The following is an 18,343-nucleotide window of genomic DNA, read 5'->3' on the forward strand; positions in this document are numbered from 1 at the left end:
TGCCTGGGTTGGCGGTGGGTCAAGGGGGGAGGAGGGAGGCGTCCAAGGCACTCCCGGGCAGTCCCGTCACAAAATCACGCACTGGAGTTTGTGGGAGCCCGTGGCTCTGTCCCCTCGCCATTTGGTCTTTTTCTTCTTCTTCTGGCTTTTCTCTGGGATCTGTTGCCTGTTTTGGGAGACAGAGAGGAAAACAAGCAGGTGAGACACAACGCTGGGTCGGACATCAGCATCCAGAGCCCCAGGCAGCCAGCAGAACAGCATCTTGGCATGCATATGTATATTTGCATATATATCTCCATATACTCTTCTACCACCACATGGCTTTTCAGGCCACACAGCTAACAAGATAACCGCCTGCATTTTCAAGGAAGGAGGAAAGAAGCCATAAGCAAACATTAAGGCTAATGGCAGGGATGTATGTCCTGCCAAGGCACTATCCCTCCGGTTGCCCTGGGTGAACTGCTGCCTCCTCCCCTGCCAGGGGACTGCTCTGGGAAACAGGGATGCTCTAAGCAATGCAACGTCATCCATCACGCTGCTGCTAACGCTTGTTAGGGAGGAGGGCGAAAGAGATACAAAGCGCACAGAGAAATAAATCCTCCCGGAAAGATTGGCTTTCAGCCGGCATTGCCCTTAGCCAACTGCACTGCTGTGGACTTGGTTATGGAGCGGGGCTAAAAAATAATAATGAAAAAACAGAGTCTGCTGCTGCTGGGGCTCTGGCCTCCCCTGGAAGCTGAGAAGAGCACCAGACCACGGAGAGCAAGCTGACCCCAGAAAGATGTCCCTGGTTGCCTAAAGTCACAACTGCCAAACACACAGCCGAGAGCTCTCCTGCGCTGCGCCCCGGCAGCCCCCATCAGTCAGGTGGGTTGTGAGCAACCTCTAAAACGTTACGCTGAGGGCTTCTCCCTTTTCATTACGATGAGGCATTGCCCAAGTGCCTGTTTGCAACTGTACCTGTTTGCAGCAGCCACTCAGCTAGCCCAGCGGTGCAAATTCAACAGAAGGCGGCTTTGTAGTTCAAACACCCGACAGGCAGCCCGTAGACTTAGATTTTATTGCAAGATAAACCATACGAACACCGGCAGCTTCCGTTGATTCAAACAGTGTCTAAATAACCAACCTGAGTTCAAATTGTTCAAACGCAGCCTCTTTGCTATGTAATACGCCAGGCACTAAACTGAGTGTTTAGACCAAGTTATCCAGACCAGGATGAGACATAGCTGGGGGACAAATCATTATGGCTTCATCTGGTGTTTTTCTTACAGCCTCAGCTCCCAAATGCTTGCAACCACCTGAAAAACTCAGCTTTGACTAATAAGATTTTTTTTTTTTTCAGTCTTCAGTATGAAGGCTGGAGGCACGAAAAACAGAAAACTTTAAAGCTCAAAACTAGAAAGCTGAAATAAAAAAATACTTTAAAGTTAATTTGGATAAACACTAAGCACCCGCAAGCTGTTCACAGTGTTCTGGAACTATTTTAGAGATCCAGAAAACCACGTCCCGTGCCCGCTCAAGAGTTCTGCTGTGACAGTCCTTGTGTAGGCATTGCTGCAGCATAAAAGGGATATAAAAAAATTTAAAAGATCTATCGGGCGGACTCAATCACCCCGCTCCTTTCTGGATTACTTTCAGACAACAGTTTCTTGCATGAAGCTACATAAACTGGGAATCAGCCAAGTGCAAGGAGCACGAACAGTGCCAACCCTGAACGAGCGTCCTCACCCTGCAAACTCACACGGCCTCTGAGGAGCCTCTACATTCGTAAAGCACTCCAAGAATTGACACAGTTATTAGGGAGCTGTAAATTTACATTTTCTTTGGAAATGCTCACTTAAAAAAAGAAAAGGAATACTTGGTGGGTGATGCCATCCCATGGCTGTGGACGGTTTGCAACGTCCAAAGACCAAGCGAAACTGCTTTGTGGCAAATGACCAGCTAGATCACACAGCATCTCTTTGCTCTCTGTCTTAACCCGAGTTCAGCTCTTCTGAACATCTCTGGTGCCCTTGATGCCACGCAGGGTTTCACCTGGCTGGCAATGACTTTCACGGTGACTACTCAGGGAACTGAGGTGCATCACCTATTTTTGAGGTTATAGAGTGCATTTTCAGGGCTTGAATTTAGTGACGCTTCATTATAACAGGCTCCTTCCAGCCTGTCTGGAGTCGTGTTATGTAGAGAAAGCAAATAGAGCCTCACCATCTTATTTTGGCTATGTTTTTCTTTCCCCCAGAGTAGAATAGATGGTGGTAAGAGGTCGCTGTAACACAAAAGTAATATCTAGCCAGCTAATGCTGAGTTACAGAACAGTTGGGAAATAGCTTGGGACATTTCCAAGTCAGCTCTGTAGTTCTCCAAAGACTTTCTGCCCCCTGCTTTTGAGACATGTGGGAAGAGTGGGCAGTACCATCTGCTTTTGATGGAGGCTGACTGGAGGATGCGCTAAGATATTCACAAGTACAGATACGCTGTGAATAAATGCCTCATGGTTTAATTGCCGAGAGAGGCACTTTGACTGCACGGCGGGGAGGAGCATGATTTCAGCTCAGCACCCTCCCAAAATATGAAAAATGAGGGCCCAGAAAAATCTGGCAGACAACCGGTGCCAGAAAAACAAATCTTCTCAGAGAGATTTGAGGTTATCAGCCTAGACGCCGAGATGTGCGTGCAGCTCTTTTCCTGCAGGGCAGCCGGGATTTTGGAAGGCAGTCCCTCCCTGCCGGCAGCGGGAGCAGGGGTTCGCCCGGAGAGCAGGCGTTTGCCAAAGCGAGCAAAGGCAGCTCATGCCAAAACCGGGAACAAACCTCTGCAGTCTGAGGAGGAAACCTGTGGCTTAGCCATTAGGTCATGCTGTTTCTCCTACAAAGCGGCTTAATTTTTTCCATTTAGTGAGCAGAAAATGTTAGAAGTCACCTACATTAGAGTTTTGTAAGAATTTTTTGCCAGTCCTTTTTAACCTCTGGCAACGTGATACCCTGAGAGGACAAAGCTATGAAAACCCAAATTACTGGTCCAAAGATTTTAACACCGGCCTTTCAAAGCTGATCGTTATAGTAGGTTTCACATTGTTCATTGAATAATATATTTTTGCCATGGCCACAGCTAGTTCTCAACCTGCCTAGCAATGATGTCCTACAAAGGTAACTAAACGTTAGTAATATCCCTATGCAGATATAGGACAAGAAAGTTTAATAAACCCCATAAATCTCCCACCCCCAACCAAACCACCCTGCTCCCCCAAAATTGGCTCCTGGCTCTCCAGGCCAGGACTCCTGCACGTCCCGTCCATGGGCAGTGAGCAAGTGAAGAGTTTGCAGCTTACCTTATTACCCTCACGAGATCATGGAAGGCCTTGTCAACATTTAGAGGTGGGTCCTTGGCGCTAGTTTCTATATAGGGAATCTGGAGGACAGAAGCATATCATGAAAGAGATTAGTAACAGCCTACACGTTGGTAGCAAACCAGTTTCAAAATGAAAAACCCTAAAGGCTGGAGAAATCGGATGCCTAAGAGACCGGGGAAATACAGGTAAACAAAGTGTTGTCATGACACTGCTATCAACACTTTCATGCTCACAGCAAGGTCAGCAAACGCTTACAAAAGGTCTGGAATAAGCATCAGGCAAACCAGCTGCTATCAGAGCTCCGGGTTTGGGGAAGAATAATCATAGACTTCATGTCGTCAGATGTTCTCTCCCTCTAAGCTGTGCTAGCAGACATGAAAATAGCCGAAGGTTGTTGAAAGATGAGCACTTGCCAAAAATTCTTGCTTGCCATATTTTATTAGGACTACTGCATGAATATTTCATGACTACAATTCCCCTTCAGTGTAAAATGATCTTCTCCTTCAAAGTGTGACAGCCAGATGGGGCCTCCTAGGGAGCTCGTCCAGCACGCTGGCAGATTTATAAAACTGCCTCTGATAAGGTATTTCAGTACACGGTCTTTTCCAAAGCGTGTGCGTACAGATGGGCGCAACATGTTGCAGTTCAGGTGTCCTGCCTCCTACAGAAACGAGCTTCCTTGGGAGGGAGTGAACCTGCCCTGCCAAACTCCCATCGCGGCTCGTTTAAAAACACCGCACAGTTTGCTGTTTAGGCACAGCAGGCCGCCAAGAGGTCTCAGGCTTTTTTGCCTTTTACCTTTCCATTCAGTTCCTCCTATGGGAGTTGTTGCCTCCCTCCGGGTATTCACGGCTGCTGGCATTTAGAGGTGATTACTGGAGTATCATGTCATCTACACTCACCCAAGACCAATTTCTCAGGCTAAACCATGCATAATGCAGAGCTAAGAAGGTGGGCCAGATTTATATAGGCTTAACAACCCTGTAACTTCATTATCTTTAACAAGCTCACTTCCTACAGACACCTGGTATACCTCCCAATGCCTGACTGCCTTTTCACTCCAGGAGGGTGCACTTTCTTCCCTCATTTTGAATATTTCACGTTTCTCACCACTTGCAGACATCTTGTACGTGTGACTTCATGATGGCCACAGCTTTGCTACAGCCTGGTGTACAGCAGAGGCTCTAGTTCCAATCATGAATTGACCCTACTGAAAATAAACTGTATAGCTACTACTCTGTAGTAGTCGAAAATGTAATTGCAAATGTTCGACTGTAAGAGAAATGCTCCAATTGAGCTCCAAATGAGTAGGAAATTCAATTCTGAATGCCTGTAATGGGACTTACAACAACCAATTAAACAATCCCGCAAACTTACATTATGTTTTGTTGCCATTTCTCTTCCCTGTTCTCTTGTAATTTTCCGTAAATGCATTAGGTCAACTTTGTTTGCCACCAAAATCATTGGAAAGGACTCTCTGGAAAAAATTAAACCCACCACCCAATTATTAGCAAACTACAATAAAAAATGATGAGCATAAGTTTCACTTTCTGACGCTGACATCATCTAACATTTTCAGCTACAGACATACGACATACATGTAAAGAAATATAAAGAAAGACCAAATGAACACACATCAGCCCCCAGACTGTGCTACACATATGTTCATATCATAAAAATTTACTTGACAAGTTGCATGCATGCATACATTCCTTCTTATTTGCAGGCACTTCAGGGACTTAGTGTCACCGTTTCTGCAATGCCTGATAATAGCTAAGACTGAAGATCCAACTAGATGAAGAACTACAGAATTAGTCAGGAAATTAACTGAGACATAGAGACAGATCTTGAACAGGAGAACGGGACTCTCTTGTAACAGTTAAGGCATCTCAGTAACCACATGTCTTGGCAGCTGCTAGTCATTGCAAGGTAATGAGCTATGTTGGAGGAACTGGTGTCAGTTCATGTCCTGGTGGAGACCCATCCACTGAGAGCAACCGTGGGGGAAGAAAAGGCAGACGCTGGGAGAGCTGGCACTTCGGGGGGCACCTCATGAGGGACAAAATGACTGGGGGCAAAGATCCCCACCAGTTGTTACCCCGAGACAAATTGAAGGACTAGCAGTGGTAGCTGGAAGGATGCTATTACCTGCTTCTAATCCCAGAGCAAAAACCTGATGAATAAAGGTCCCTCTGCAATAATACTCAGATTTCTTTAACTTTATGGGGCATGTAAGTGACTGTCTTCAGCCACCGCCTGAGAAGAGACCCATCTATCCACAGCACGTCCAGTGCAAGGCTCTCCTGATGAAGTCTGTGGGTCGGGCTCATCCCCACAGCTCTGTGACCAAACCGAAGCGAGCCAGCTCGCGCCACGGGTGGTCCTGGCGTGCAGCTGCTGCCCACCCCACCCCACCTCCCATACGGGAGCCTCTCCTCCAGCTGCATGACACAGAGAGCACAGTCGTGCTGCAGGACCTTTACCCACTGCCAGGATGGAGGTGGTCCCTTCTTATAATTGACAGTTATTGCAGTATTATTTTCTTACATTTAACTTTAAACCCTCCTAAAATGATTCCAGTGTTCTCTGCTGTAACAGAGCTGATTTTATTGGGGTAACGAGCAGCTGGCCATACTCATTTCTGCATAAAACACTTCCCTGAGTAACTCTGGATTTTCAAACAGCATTTCTGTGTCATTTTTCATCGAGACGATAAGGGTTTCATCTTCTCTCTGGCACGTTGCCCCATTGCTCTGGCTGGAAAAACACCGTACTGCACTCTGCATTTTAAATGAGTCTTAGAGTTGTTCATTCTGATAATGTGGCTTTGATTTAATTTTAATACCTGAGCATTGATATATCTTGACTCTGATCATTCTGGAGCAAAACACTTGCTTGTCTGGATTATTTGATTTCTTTTTGGCTTGCAGCACATCGATAAGAAAGGGATTGCATTTGGACAGTATCTCCTTTGCCTTGTTTACATCAGACATAAAACTCTATGGGAACTTTGTTCCCTGTTGTAAGCCGTATGATTGCTAGTTGGACAAAGCTACTATAGCTGGAAGTTTTACTGTAATGAAAGTTATGGAAAGAAACAGGAGGAAGGCTTTGAACAGCTCTGCTAACGCAGCAGCCTGCAATTCCTTTGGATTTTAAGTTGCCGAAACTGACTGCTAGCTTGAAAACCAGGGCGATGCTCTGCTCCCAGCTACCTGCGGGTCTGGCAAGGTGGTTTCTTTACTCACGCTGCTCCTATGGCTGCCATTTTCTGAACAAGCTCAGGTTTTGGGTGAAGCGTTAAGCTCCTCACGCTCTGCGCTTCGGTGGCGTTGAGCGGGGGAACACAAACAACCTCGCCGGCCTGTTTCACTTCCTGCTTCTCACACGCCGGCCGCGGTGTTTGCACGGCGTACGGAGGGGTAAAAGTTTCAGTCCCGAGCAAAACAATGAATACTGCATCTTATTTTCACAAAGTTAAATTAGATAAAACCGACATCGGTTTGGGGCAGGTTACAGGAAACGCTGTCCCATCTCCCTCAGCTTTCAGAAACAGATTTAATTTGCCCCAAGCTGAGCTGGCAGTGAAGAAAAGACTGTCGTGATCTGGGAGGCAGACCGAGTGACTGACATTTTTCTTCATTTAGATGAAATCAAAGGGTGGATTTTCCTTTACTTTTCACTCTTGTGGGCTCTGCTTTGGATGCTTTACTGGAAGAGCTGTCAGCTGTGAACCTCACATGATACGAGTCCACCCTTCCTGTGGGGAAGTTATTCAGAGCTGCGAAAGGAAGCCAGCAACGAGGCCCGAATCCTCTGGTGGCTTTTCTTGATGACTTCCATAATTAAAAGCCATTATGAATGGAAAAACTAAGTGTTTCAAAGCTGCAGACATATAAGGGCTTGATTCACACCCCACCCAGTGAGGATGGATTCATCACCTCTTGAACTGGGATGGGAAGAGGGAGTTATCTCAGAGATAAAACCCTGGCAGCTTCCCCTTGCTGTCAGGACACAGTTGCTCACCACGATTAAACCCTCAGCCCTACCTTCTCCCACGCGCGCACAAGGAGGGGAGCGGGCGACCTCTCTTGCTTTCTCCCCCGCCACGCAGAGATGTTTTATTCCTTGAAAATGGTTGCTGCAGAGCACGATGCTTTAACTGCATTACACCCCTCATAAGAAATACAGTTCCTCCCGACGTGAGGCGTTTTCCCCTTCAAGATGCTTGTTCACAGCCCCGTATCATGCAAGACCTTCTAAGGTTTCCCTGGCACAAACTGAAGCCAGGGAAAGGAGGATGCTGCCAGGACACACAAAAGGATTAGGGCCGAATGAACACTTGCTGAGCCCCTGTTGGCGTTCCCGAAGTGCCTGCACTGCACTGAGCATCCTTCTCCCTCTTCAGAGCCAAACGGGTTACCTTCGAAGGTGTCTGCCTTTCTCACACTGCTCTGCCAGACTGTTCTGGCTGGAGTTTCTCCCCTCCAGACCCATTCTCACTCCATCATAACACTACTGGACTTTTCCGTGTTGAAAGCACTAGATGCTTATCAGAAAAGGTGAAATACTTCTTATTCCTCAGATGTAGGTCTACAAACCCACACAGAGCATGCAAGGATTCGCCCCGGGACACCCAGGAGGCGAAAGGCAGGGCAAGACGTGCAACTGCCCCCACGGCACGGTCTCCAGAGCGGTGGGAGGGGGGTCAGGCAGCGCCTGGCTCCACAGCACCCACCTGTCCTTGACTCTGAGGATCAGCTGGTGGAACCGGTCCACGTGCTCGAAGCTAGCCTTGTCCGTCACCGAGTAGACTATAAGAAAACCATCTCCGGTCCTCATGTACTGCTCCCGCATTGCGCTGAACTCCTCTTGGCCTGCAGTATCCAGAACTAGGACAGAAGAGATGAAGGTTTTTAGTTACTGTGAGGACCTGCGGCTGCTGTCACCGCTATGTGTCCTGCATGGCCCTTCTGTCTCTGCTGGGCTTGGTCCTCTCAAAGGCTGCAAGAGTTGATGAAAGCAAATTGGATGGACAAAGTGGTTTCTTGTTACAAAGCAAAAAACACTCCCAGACCTCACTCATCACCGTGTGCCTACGCTGGGAGTGGATGGAGGAGAACAAGACTACGTGGATTTTACTTTCCTTTTCCAGCATCAAATACTGACCACTGAACTTGGGGAGTTGCTCCTCTGGCAAGATACAGCTCAAAGCATTTCACAGCCCTCCATCTTCCAGCTCTCTCTGTTTCCCACACGGAAAAAACCACGACTGGAAGAGTAAGTAAATGCCAGTTTAAATGTCAGAGACAATCTACAAACTGCAGGGTGAAGCTGAGCTGGGAGACAACCCAGAGTAACAGCTACAAGCATTTTCCTTTTCTCAATGCCTGTATATTATTTCTACACAATTATGTGCTTTCAGAGCAAGACGGTACAGCCTTGAGGAACTCCCCTTAAATATTTAGTCCCAAGTGGTGTTCTGATATTGAGAAGCTAGTTAAAACAGGTGGAAAAGCTTTGAGTGACTTGCATATCCTATATAGCGATCGTGTTTCTGTGCATTGACAATACCTAGATCTATGTTCAAATCCCCTAAAACACCCCAGTTGTGGCAGCAACCCAGATGCTGTTCTCCACTAGATTAACCTCCTCTCTAATGTGACCATAACTCACTGGTTCTTCATCACTCTGCCTCGCAGGGGGTCCCATCAGCTACATCATGGACCACATGCAGAGCAAGCTCTGCCAGCCTTCTGGGTAAACACCACACACTGACGCACATCATCAATGCCAATTCTTGGGCCCCAGCTTCGTACACTGCCAGGATTTTGACTGGCAGGAGGAGGGTAGAAGAGGAGTTCATCAGTTTGGGCCACGCCAGTACAAATGCGGTGTGAGCTCAAAATGCACTGGCTGCTCAGAAGTAATAGTCCTAACGCATCGTTGTATTCTAGAGGCAAACGCGGGACCTTTATGACGACTGGGAACGTTTTCACATCCCAGGGCTGGGTGGGAAAACTGTTTCCACCTCCGCTGTAGAGTCACAGCGTTAGCATCTGCTGCCCACGAGTGATGGGGAAAGCCCAGGGCACCGGTGGATGGAGACTGTGGCAGGAGCGTACTGCTGACAGAGCAGCAGGGCTTGATACGGGTTTTTCTAGTCAGAGCAGGCCCACAGCCCTAGCAAGATGTTCCCTCTAGGGGTAAGTACTCAGGCTGCCCCGATTTCCAGATGGGGCCAGGATAAAGCCCACTTTGCTGCTGGTGTTATTTGCTGAATCAGCACGGGTGGCCACAGGCGGACACGCTGCGTGTCACAGTGTACCCCACGAGCCAGCCCACACCTTCACTGTATGTCTGGAGGAAAGGCAGCTACGCTGGAGGACCTGGAGACCTTACTTGGTGATGGCAGGCCCTTTAAAGCCTTCAGCCTCATTAGTTCGCCTGCCCTTGCTGGTCTTCAATGCCTGTTTCCAGGAGCCTTTAAGGTGAAAAGAGCTTCTAGGCTCTTGCAGAGACCCTGAGATTTAGGCTTGTTTGCTGAGTAGTTGGAGCTTGCTGGAAAGTCACAGGTATCTTTTCATAGCCTTTTATCCTGTTTCTCTCCTCTAAATCTAGGAAACAAGGGTCTCAGCTCAAAGGCTTCCAGGCTGTTCTTAAGGACTGTGCAAAAAAGAAAAAAGAAAAAAGAAAAAAGACAAACCCAAAGACACTGCATGTGCTGGTGAATTTCTATGCCCTGGGCAGAATTGCTACCATGGAATAAGGCCAGGACCGCGTGGCTAGGACGGAAGAGGAAATTAATCCTTCCTACCCACCCAACCTGTAAGGAGAGGTTGGGTTGCCCTCATCTGACTCCTGCACCAGCTGGACGCGATGGCAGGGCAGGGCTGAGAGCTGACAACCAACACGCACACACACAAACACACACTCCCTTCCCCTCTCCAACACTCGTACCCAACTTGTGGTGGAGTGGGACAGCTTCTCGCAGGGGGCTGGGCTCTCCTGCCCTCCCTCCCCCTGACACGGGGCAGGTGCCCGAGCACAAGCCGTGGGCAGGAGGGTGGAGATGGATGTGCCGTACCCTGCGTGGTAATTTGCTTAGGGACTTCCCCTTGCTCTGGCACATTTGCAAACCTCCCATGAAACACAGGAGGAGCATCCAGCTCTGCTCTTGCACCCATCAACCCATCCCCACCTGCTGCCCCTCCAAAGCTTTCTCTCCCCTGCGAGAGGGCAGGGGACGAGCCTTGGGAGGGGCTGTGGGGATACCCAAGGGACAGCACGGGGCTGCGCTCCTGCCACTCCTACCTCGCCTGGATCTTGGCCACAGCATCACGCTAAACACAGGCAAAGCTGCTGTGTCAGCAGCTGCTATTTAAAGGGAATTCACTTGCAGCGTTCGTAGAAAGGCGAGCAAGTCCAGGCAGCATTTAAAATGGCACTTCGGAAATGCAAGTAAGAGACACGCAGCAGTGAAGGTTAAGGTTAATCTCAGATGGGTTATTCATGCAAAATTAAGCGTCATATGGTTGGCCAGAGAAAGCCTTTGTTTTAACTTCAAATGTCCTCTTAAAGACACCGCCTGCCCCCCACCCCCCATCCTAACAGTTCTGTGCTACATGAACTATAAACAATGAGAGCAGAGAGCGCGATCCAGATCCTTCGCAGGCAGGACGGGACCACATCCTGGAAAGCATCAGCAGTGAAAAAGGGCCAGATGCAAGCCGCTTTGCTTCTTGTGGCATAAGGGCTTCAAGAAGACTTATCTACAGAAATGGGAAAGTAGCAAGGAGAAACCTTGAGAAGATGAAACTGGGATGGGGATTTGACTGGCTTCCCAAAGGGGTGAGGAGATTTAGGATGTTAGCCAGCATTCGTCTTCTTCTAAAATCCCCGTTTCTGCAGACAGGATGCCAGAAGACAGAAATAATCATGAGCAGAGAAGAACTGCGAGCTCTCTCTTCCCCTGGTACACTTCAAAACCAGCAGTTGCCTCTGGCAGCTCATAAAAGCCCATGTGGAAACAAGGCTGGACCAAAGCACAGCGGGTTTCCCCTACCTCATTCTTCCAAGAACTGAAATCAGATTCACAGGCTGTGCAGCGCATGGTCAGGGACTTCCAACAGCAAACTTGGTGAAGTTCCCACAAACTTGACCGAAGAAGCAGCAAGAAGGAGAGTTAACAAAAGCATTTGGGTGAAGAGGGAGGAGAGAGAAGCCAAGGAGTATGTCTGACGCAGGAACAGACATCCAAAGAGGGCAAAGCCATTTTACAGAGCTATCACGCAATCAGCTGGAGACTAAACTAAGAGCAATTAGGCTGTGAGAGCCCAGCAGGTAGGTCTCTTGCTTTGCAGGTAAGAGGGTGCTCAGCAAAGAGATGCCCTGCTCCACTTTCCAGTGGATGTGACCCCAGCTGTTGTGATGAACTCCTTGCTAATTGAATCCTGCCCTCTTAGAGCTCTCCACACCATTTTCCTGTGAATCCTGATGGGTTAGGCAAGAGTGCGGCTGCTTAGAGAGCACTTCTGAGCAGACACAGGAGCCCAGGAATACACAGGAATTTGTGGCCCAAAATAGAAGCACTTGGTGCTTCCAGGTATTTTATGTGGCAATGTCTCTGCAGCCGACAGTGCTCTGAGTGTCCACCCAGAGACACAGGCACGTCAATCTAAGCCAACGGCAGAGACGTACTATGAAATCTAAGTCACAGCACTGCTTTTTCTAGAGCCTAGGCTGGATTCAGTTCAGATTCAAACACAGCCTTCCCACCTTCAGAGAGCTCAGATCTGGTTGTGCAGGTGAGTTCCTCTTCTCTTTTCATACCTAGGCAAAATTCCCTCCTACATCTTTATCTTTACATTGCTGGGCGGCTAGGTGTATAGATCAACTCAAGAGAGTTTCTCCACTGTCCATGGCATCTAAGGAGCCAAAGATGACCAGACAGGCAGGTTAAACCCATTTTCTGTTCTTCAGCCCTTGGGTTTCACTGCCCAAATCAGTCACCGGTGGCCCGTTCCAAGCAGCGACTGCACATTGCTGCAGCCCGTCCTGAAAGCAGCTCAGCACGGCTCTTGGAGCACCTTGCCTTCCAGCATCCAGAAGAGTGGCTGCGCACCACGAAGCTCCAGGACAGGATGCAGTTATTTGTGCCTACCTTGATCTCATGCTTGGAAAGGTGAACACAATGTGTACGATTTGATTTTTGCAAGCAGTGTCCAGTGAAATCCCTTTGGCTAGATACGTCTGGCACATGTGCAAGCAAGCCTTTCAGGAGCTGGATGGGTCAGCAGGCAGATCGGAACCTGGGTTCACAGTGCCAGGGAGAGGAGCAGCACAAAGCAGCCTGACCCCAGGTGTTTTCTGCTTTTTCAGGGACTTCTGAAGCTGCCCTGCAGCTTGGTAGCTGAGCTCAAGGGAAAACTTAACTTGAATTGACAAGTCAAACCAAAGAGTCTCAGGCTGAGAAAGCCATCCCCACAGTCTTCATCGTCCTTCCATCAGAAGTGCGGTGGGAGAGGGCAGCCCCCATCAAACACTGGCTTCAGCTGAGGAATTGGTATTCTGGGTGCTGAGCAGATGGGGTGCAGGGGCCACAGCTTATATTCTGTATTCCCACACCCCAGGTCACCCTGAAGAGGTACGAGGTGCCCATGCTGTGCGCAAGGCAAGGCAGATGCTTCACTTGGTCACTCTGATGCTTCTGCTCCTCGGATACAGCCACACTGCCCCGGCATGAGAGCCTTCCTCAGGGAAAAACACGCGACAGGGGAACACTGGGGCTTTTATGAGCCCTTCTTCTGTGCCCTAACTAAATACACAGATGTTGTAACATGGAAAACCCAAGTACTTGAATTCTTGCCCTTTCTTTAAGAAAAAGGAAAGAGGGGCCTTCAGAAGAAAGGCTTCCACATCAATAAACAGAATAAAGATGCGAGCCCTTAAAGGAGCTCTTTCTCTAACAAAGGGCAAGTATTCAAAGCCTTGTATTTTCCATGTTGCAACATCAAAATTTTCCTGGCAGGAAGCAAATCCCCACAACCCAAGACAAAAAACCCTCTTTCAAGGTTGCAAAATCCCAGCAATTAAGGGAGGGAAAATACTGTACACACAAATAAAAGAATGAAAGTACAAACTTAATTTGAATTTTAATTCTTTCAATGATGCTACCCAAAGTTTAAATAAAAAAAAGAAATCAAGCCGCAAACCAACCCTTCTGCCTGCAAGTCTGAAGTGACCTTTGATCTCCCTCTGGCCTCCTGGCTGAATTGTTCCCAAGCTTCCTGAGGAGAAAAACAGAAAAGCAGACAGCCTGTCCTGGGACGACTAGCAGCAAAAACCCTCGGCAAAAAGGGATGCATGGGAGACACGGGTGGAAAGGGCAGAGAGGGAGCCCGGGGGAAGGAACGGTGCTTGGTGTTACCCCACGGGGGTGCACACCAGGGCTGTGCAGGTCCAGCCCAACACAAGGGCACCCAGGGGAGACTTGGGAAGAAGAGAAATAAAAAGGAAAACTGAAGCGCAGGAGTAGGAAGACAACTTCTAGGCAGTGGGAGTTTCATCTAAACCATACCAGAGGAAGGGAAGGGAAGAGGAGGGAGACTACAGCCTCCTTTCACCTAACACACAGGCACAATTCCTTGCTTTGCTGGTACCGATTGGCACAGCCCTACCGACAGCTAAGGGTTCAGCCCAATTCATCAACATGCCCAAGCCATGTGCTTGTGGCCATCTCTTCCTCACCACTTTTTTACCTCTGTGTGGTTTATGAGCCATAAGGAATTTTGAACCATTGGGAATTTTTTGCCATATTAAGGTACCCCGCTTTTGGCTTCATGCCCAGATTAATAATTCCAGGCTGGCATTTTGCAGCAACATCAAAAGAAATCCTCTGCTAATTGCTAAGTTAGCCTGCACACAGAAAGCAGTGTACAAAATTAATCATAGCAACTCAATTGGAGCAACAGCTAATCAAGGCAGATTAACCCTGGCCCCCACTTAATTCTGACCTGATGTGTCTGTACGGCACCTGCGCCTGAATGCATTTAACCAAGCACATCACTGACCTGATTTCCGTATGAACAGCAGGGAATAAATATATTTATTTAGAAAGATAACATATGCAGAGAAAATTGGAGGCTGATCTTAAAGCCTCGTTGGGGTGGCAGCAAGCGAAAAAATGGGCTAGCCCTTGCCTGTGCATCCCTTATTCAGGTTAAGTGCCCTGTTCCACTCTACGACACTTGTCCTCCAAACACTGCATCAATGATCTTAGAAAGCTGGTGTAAGGCCAACAATAAGTATTTTTTTGTAGTGTTGGACTTCAACACACCAAGTACAGGTCCCACAATCTTCTTGGAGGCAGGGAACTATCATAGACTCTTCCTTGTAAGAAAACAGACACAAAGCCAGAGAGCAAATACGTAGAAGAAGAGTGAACACAGGTTTGGCTCCAAGGTCTAAAATCTGAAATAAAAGCCTATTCCATTTAAGTCTACTTTCAGTGAGAGATTTCAGCAAAGGAAAAAAATGCAAGTCAAACATTTCATCACGCTGCCAGTTAGTCCTGTTGAATAAATGTGGGTGGAGGTCTTCATGGAGGGAAGCCAAATGCTTTATGCAAGCTGGCTAACACAAAGGGTTTTTTTACAACATAATGCTGGTGCAGATACCAAATGCTAGAGATGCTTTGTACAGAACTGCTCAGGCAACAGCCTGGAACAGGGCAGGCTGTGTTTTCTTTTTTTCTTTTAAGTTGTTGGATGCCAATATATTTGGCTTTTTTTTTTTTTTAATAACTATTTCTGCAAACTCAGAAACTTATGGAGCCCCTCACGCTATATCCTCACTTGGTAGTCTCATCTTCTAAAACTAGTTCCTATTTTGGGGGTGGGCAACTTCTTCTCCCGACCAAACACTGCATGAAACATCAGCTTGTAAAGGATTTGGCCATAAAGGACAACTGGAAAGTCTAGAATTTATCATAAGGCATCTTTACCCTTCCTATCATGTTTGTCCCTAATTTTATACCATAAGTGATTCATGCAACCACGTGTAACCACAAGAAGAGCAGCTGTCCAAGTATATGGTGACCTCCGAGAATGGCCTAGATCCAAAGCCTATGACGGAAAGCTGTGGCAGAAGACACGTGTGATAGTCAGTCTTTATGCCCCTGTTTCTACTGGGCAGATGGTAAAGGCTCACATGCTTTTCCAAGCAAGAATATATATTGCCTTTCTTCCAAAATTCTGATTGTTCAAAATCTCAAGTGATAGGAAAGAGAAGGAGAAGCTGCAGTTTCACTTCTGTGGCTGCAAGGCATCTGTGGGCACACGAACTCTGAAAGTCAGGCATTCCTAACATGCCATTCAAGGCCACAGCAGAATTCAGTTCAGTACAGCCACTAAACTCCATCTGAGCAAAAGAAAAGCTTTTTCATTAAGACAAAAGGTTAAGTTTCTGCTTGTTGGAAAACAACCTCTTTCCCCACTCCCACCCAGGTCAGGGTTGTTTTTTGTTTTTTTTGACTAAACAAAAATTCCAAATATTCAGGAAAGATGCCTTTTCCACTTCCAAATAATTTACAAACCCCAGGCTGTTTCAGCTGACACCAATGTGTACAGCAGCTGGTACTGTTATATCAGAACACAGGGCATACCAGCGTAGATAAAGGTTGCTCTTTTAGAGGGCTGGCTCTGGATTAAAAAGAAAGAATGGATTTCATTTACAGCAGGACTGGATTTTTCTTTTATACAACACTGGCATTTTAAAAATAAAGGTGCACAGGTACATTATGTGATGGTTAATTGAGAGCAGGTATCTCTGATGCAGATGACAAGAAGAGACACATTTGGGCACCGATTTCACAAATATTCCCTCATATCAGCAATCAACCACTAACATATTTAAATGAAGAAATGTCGGCAAGATTAAATTGCTTGGGTTTTTTTATTATATGCTGAGTAAAGGCTGTTCTTTAAGGACCTTGGGGCCATTTGTACTCACTAAATTGTACCTGCTAAATCCTTAAGAGTGCAACTAAGATCTCAAGTTTCCAGACCAAGCTTACAGTCTTCACAGCAAACCCCACCACCCTCCACGTTCCACCACTCATGCCAATCACCCAGTTTTCTGTCCCCGCACACCAATGCACGTGCAGAGACACCACAGACCTTGCGCGCCTTCATGACAAAAGGATGGAAGTAGGAATGTGCCGCAAGTCACGTTAAATTTAGTTTGGTTGTGTTAGTGCCCATATACATGCACTTGGGTAATTAAGGCACAAAATATGTGCTTGCTTTTATGTACTACCTAATTATTGTATAAAGCCAGACAACATCTGTAACATTTAACAGCAAGATTCCCCTTACGGCTGTGGTCAGTCTGTCTCTTGCAGCACAAACTAGTAAGTTGCAGCTTTAGGTAATACAGGGCTTTTTCCTCACTTGCGGAATCAAGATTTTTTGTTTTTTTTTTTTTTTTTTTTTTAGGGTTGGCTGGTTTGGGTTTTTTTGGTTTGTTTGTCTGGTTTTTTGGGTTTTTTTGGCTTTTTTGTTTGGTTTTTTTTAAAAAAAAAAAAAAAAAAGAAAAGAAAAAGTGATTTTTCTTCAAAGAACTGAAAGATCTTGATTCTTGGTTACAGATCTCTCCAGGCTGGTACCCTACCCGCATTTAAATGAAACAGGTAAGTAGATATGAAAACATCATGCCTGAATGATGGGAGTTAAGAGGTGTTACCATTCTTCACTGTCAGTGGATGACAGTTTTGATTAAATGTTCGTTCTGGTTATAACCCCCATTCAGTTACCCACTCACTGTTATTTCCCAGGGGACGAGCCTAACCGCAATGAAGTATCATTAGCAATAGCCACCTCACGGTGCCGTAATTCACCCTTCATAGAATCCTACCCCAAATGTCTATGATGATCTATAGGTTTTCACGCTCCTGCAAGAAACATTTCTGTGCAGAACTGGAACCAACGCAACTGGAAGCAGAAGCTTTGCTGGAGGTCAGCTGCAGACCATGTGCCGCAGCTCACAGGCCAGTTTGCACTCAAATTCCCGGCAGCCCACAGCGGAGTAGGAGGGACACAAGGGTACAACGAGCTGTGGGAGGCACTGAGGTCTGTTTGTGCTTATGCTCAGCTAGAACGGAAAGGGGACCACGAGAGTAGCTTGCTTACCGTCAAGAATTGCCCATTGCCCATCTATTTCCGTGTGCTTCAGGTAGGAGTCTTCAATAGTTGGGTCATAGTCCGGCACAAAAATCTTCTGGAAGAACTGAATGGTGAGAGCGCTCTTCCCCACGCCACCGTCTCCAACCACCACCAGCTTGTACGTGGGGAGGTTTTCGCTGGGAACAGCACTTGTAGCCATGCTTCCAGTCTGCTAAACCTGCTGGAGAAAGAGATCATCTCCAATCACTCGTCAACAATGAAAAGAGGGCAACATGCACAAGGCAACTTTCACCTGCTGCTGAAGAAGTGAGGATGAAGGCAGCACTCCAAGGCAGCATCCTGGCGGTTTTCCTTGGCTTTACCCCCTCCCTGATGCACTCTGACATCCAAAGTCCTTTTGGGCAGGAGCGGCAGCACCTACCCTCCCCAAGAGCTCTACCGCAACCCAGACCCATCACTTAGAAGAGCAGACAAACCCACCGCTGTGGCTTGCTTACTCCTGCCTCGTCTACAAGGATCACTAATTGCCACCAAATGCATGTGCAAAACTTTTATCATCTGAACACCTTTCCTTTAGGGGCTGGGCCCATGTGGCCATGCCAAAAATCACTCTGGGTCAGGGCAGCTGTCAAGTTCCAGATAATTTCCAGTTGCCAGTGACCAAATCCCACTGAGAAGCCAGAGCCTTGCTACTCTTCACTGCTTAACCCAGGGTACAGCAAACATTAAACGGCGCGTTACATCTGGGGGCCACATCTGCCGGCAGAACCGGCGGTGATGGATGAAACCGGAGGTGAAGGTCCAGTCCTGG

The 18,343-nt window shown here is 47.4% G+C and overlaps 1 protein-coding gene across 1 annotated transcript; it reads right to left on the reverse strand.

The window, feature by feature from the left end:
• Window positions 1-13: 13 nt before the first annotated feature.
• MRAS (muscle RAS oncogene homolog) lies at window positions 14-17,845 on the reverse strand. The gene is made up of 5 exons (XM_009585478.1): window positions 17,539-17,845; window positions 8,088-8,241; window positions 4,727-4,826; window positions 3,329-3,408; window positions 14-166 (listed from the first exon to the last, which is right to left on the reverse strand). Exons 1-5 carry the CDS (start codon window positions 17,729-17,731, stop codon window positions 67-69), a joined length of 627 nt encoding a protein of 208 aa, XP_009583773.1. The 5' UTR covers window positions 17,732-17,845; the 3' UTR covers window positions 14-66.
• Between the last annotated feature and the right edge of the window lie 498 nt (window positions 17,846-18,343).

Source organism: Fulmarus glacialis, unplaced genomic scaffold (assembly GCF_000690835.1).
Source record: "Fulmarus glacialis isolate BGI_N327 unplaced genomic scaffold, ASM69083v1 scaffold12809, whole genome shotgun sequence".
NCBI classification, from domain to species: Eukaryota; Metazoa; Chordata; class Aves; order Procellariiformes; family Procellariidae; genus Fulmarus; species Fulmarus glacialis.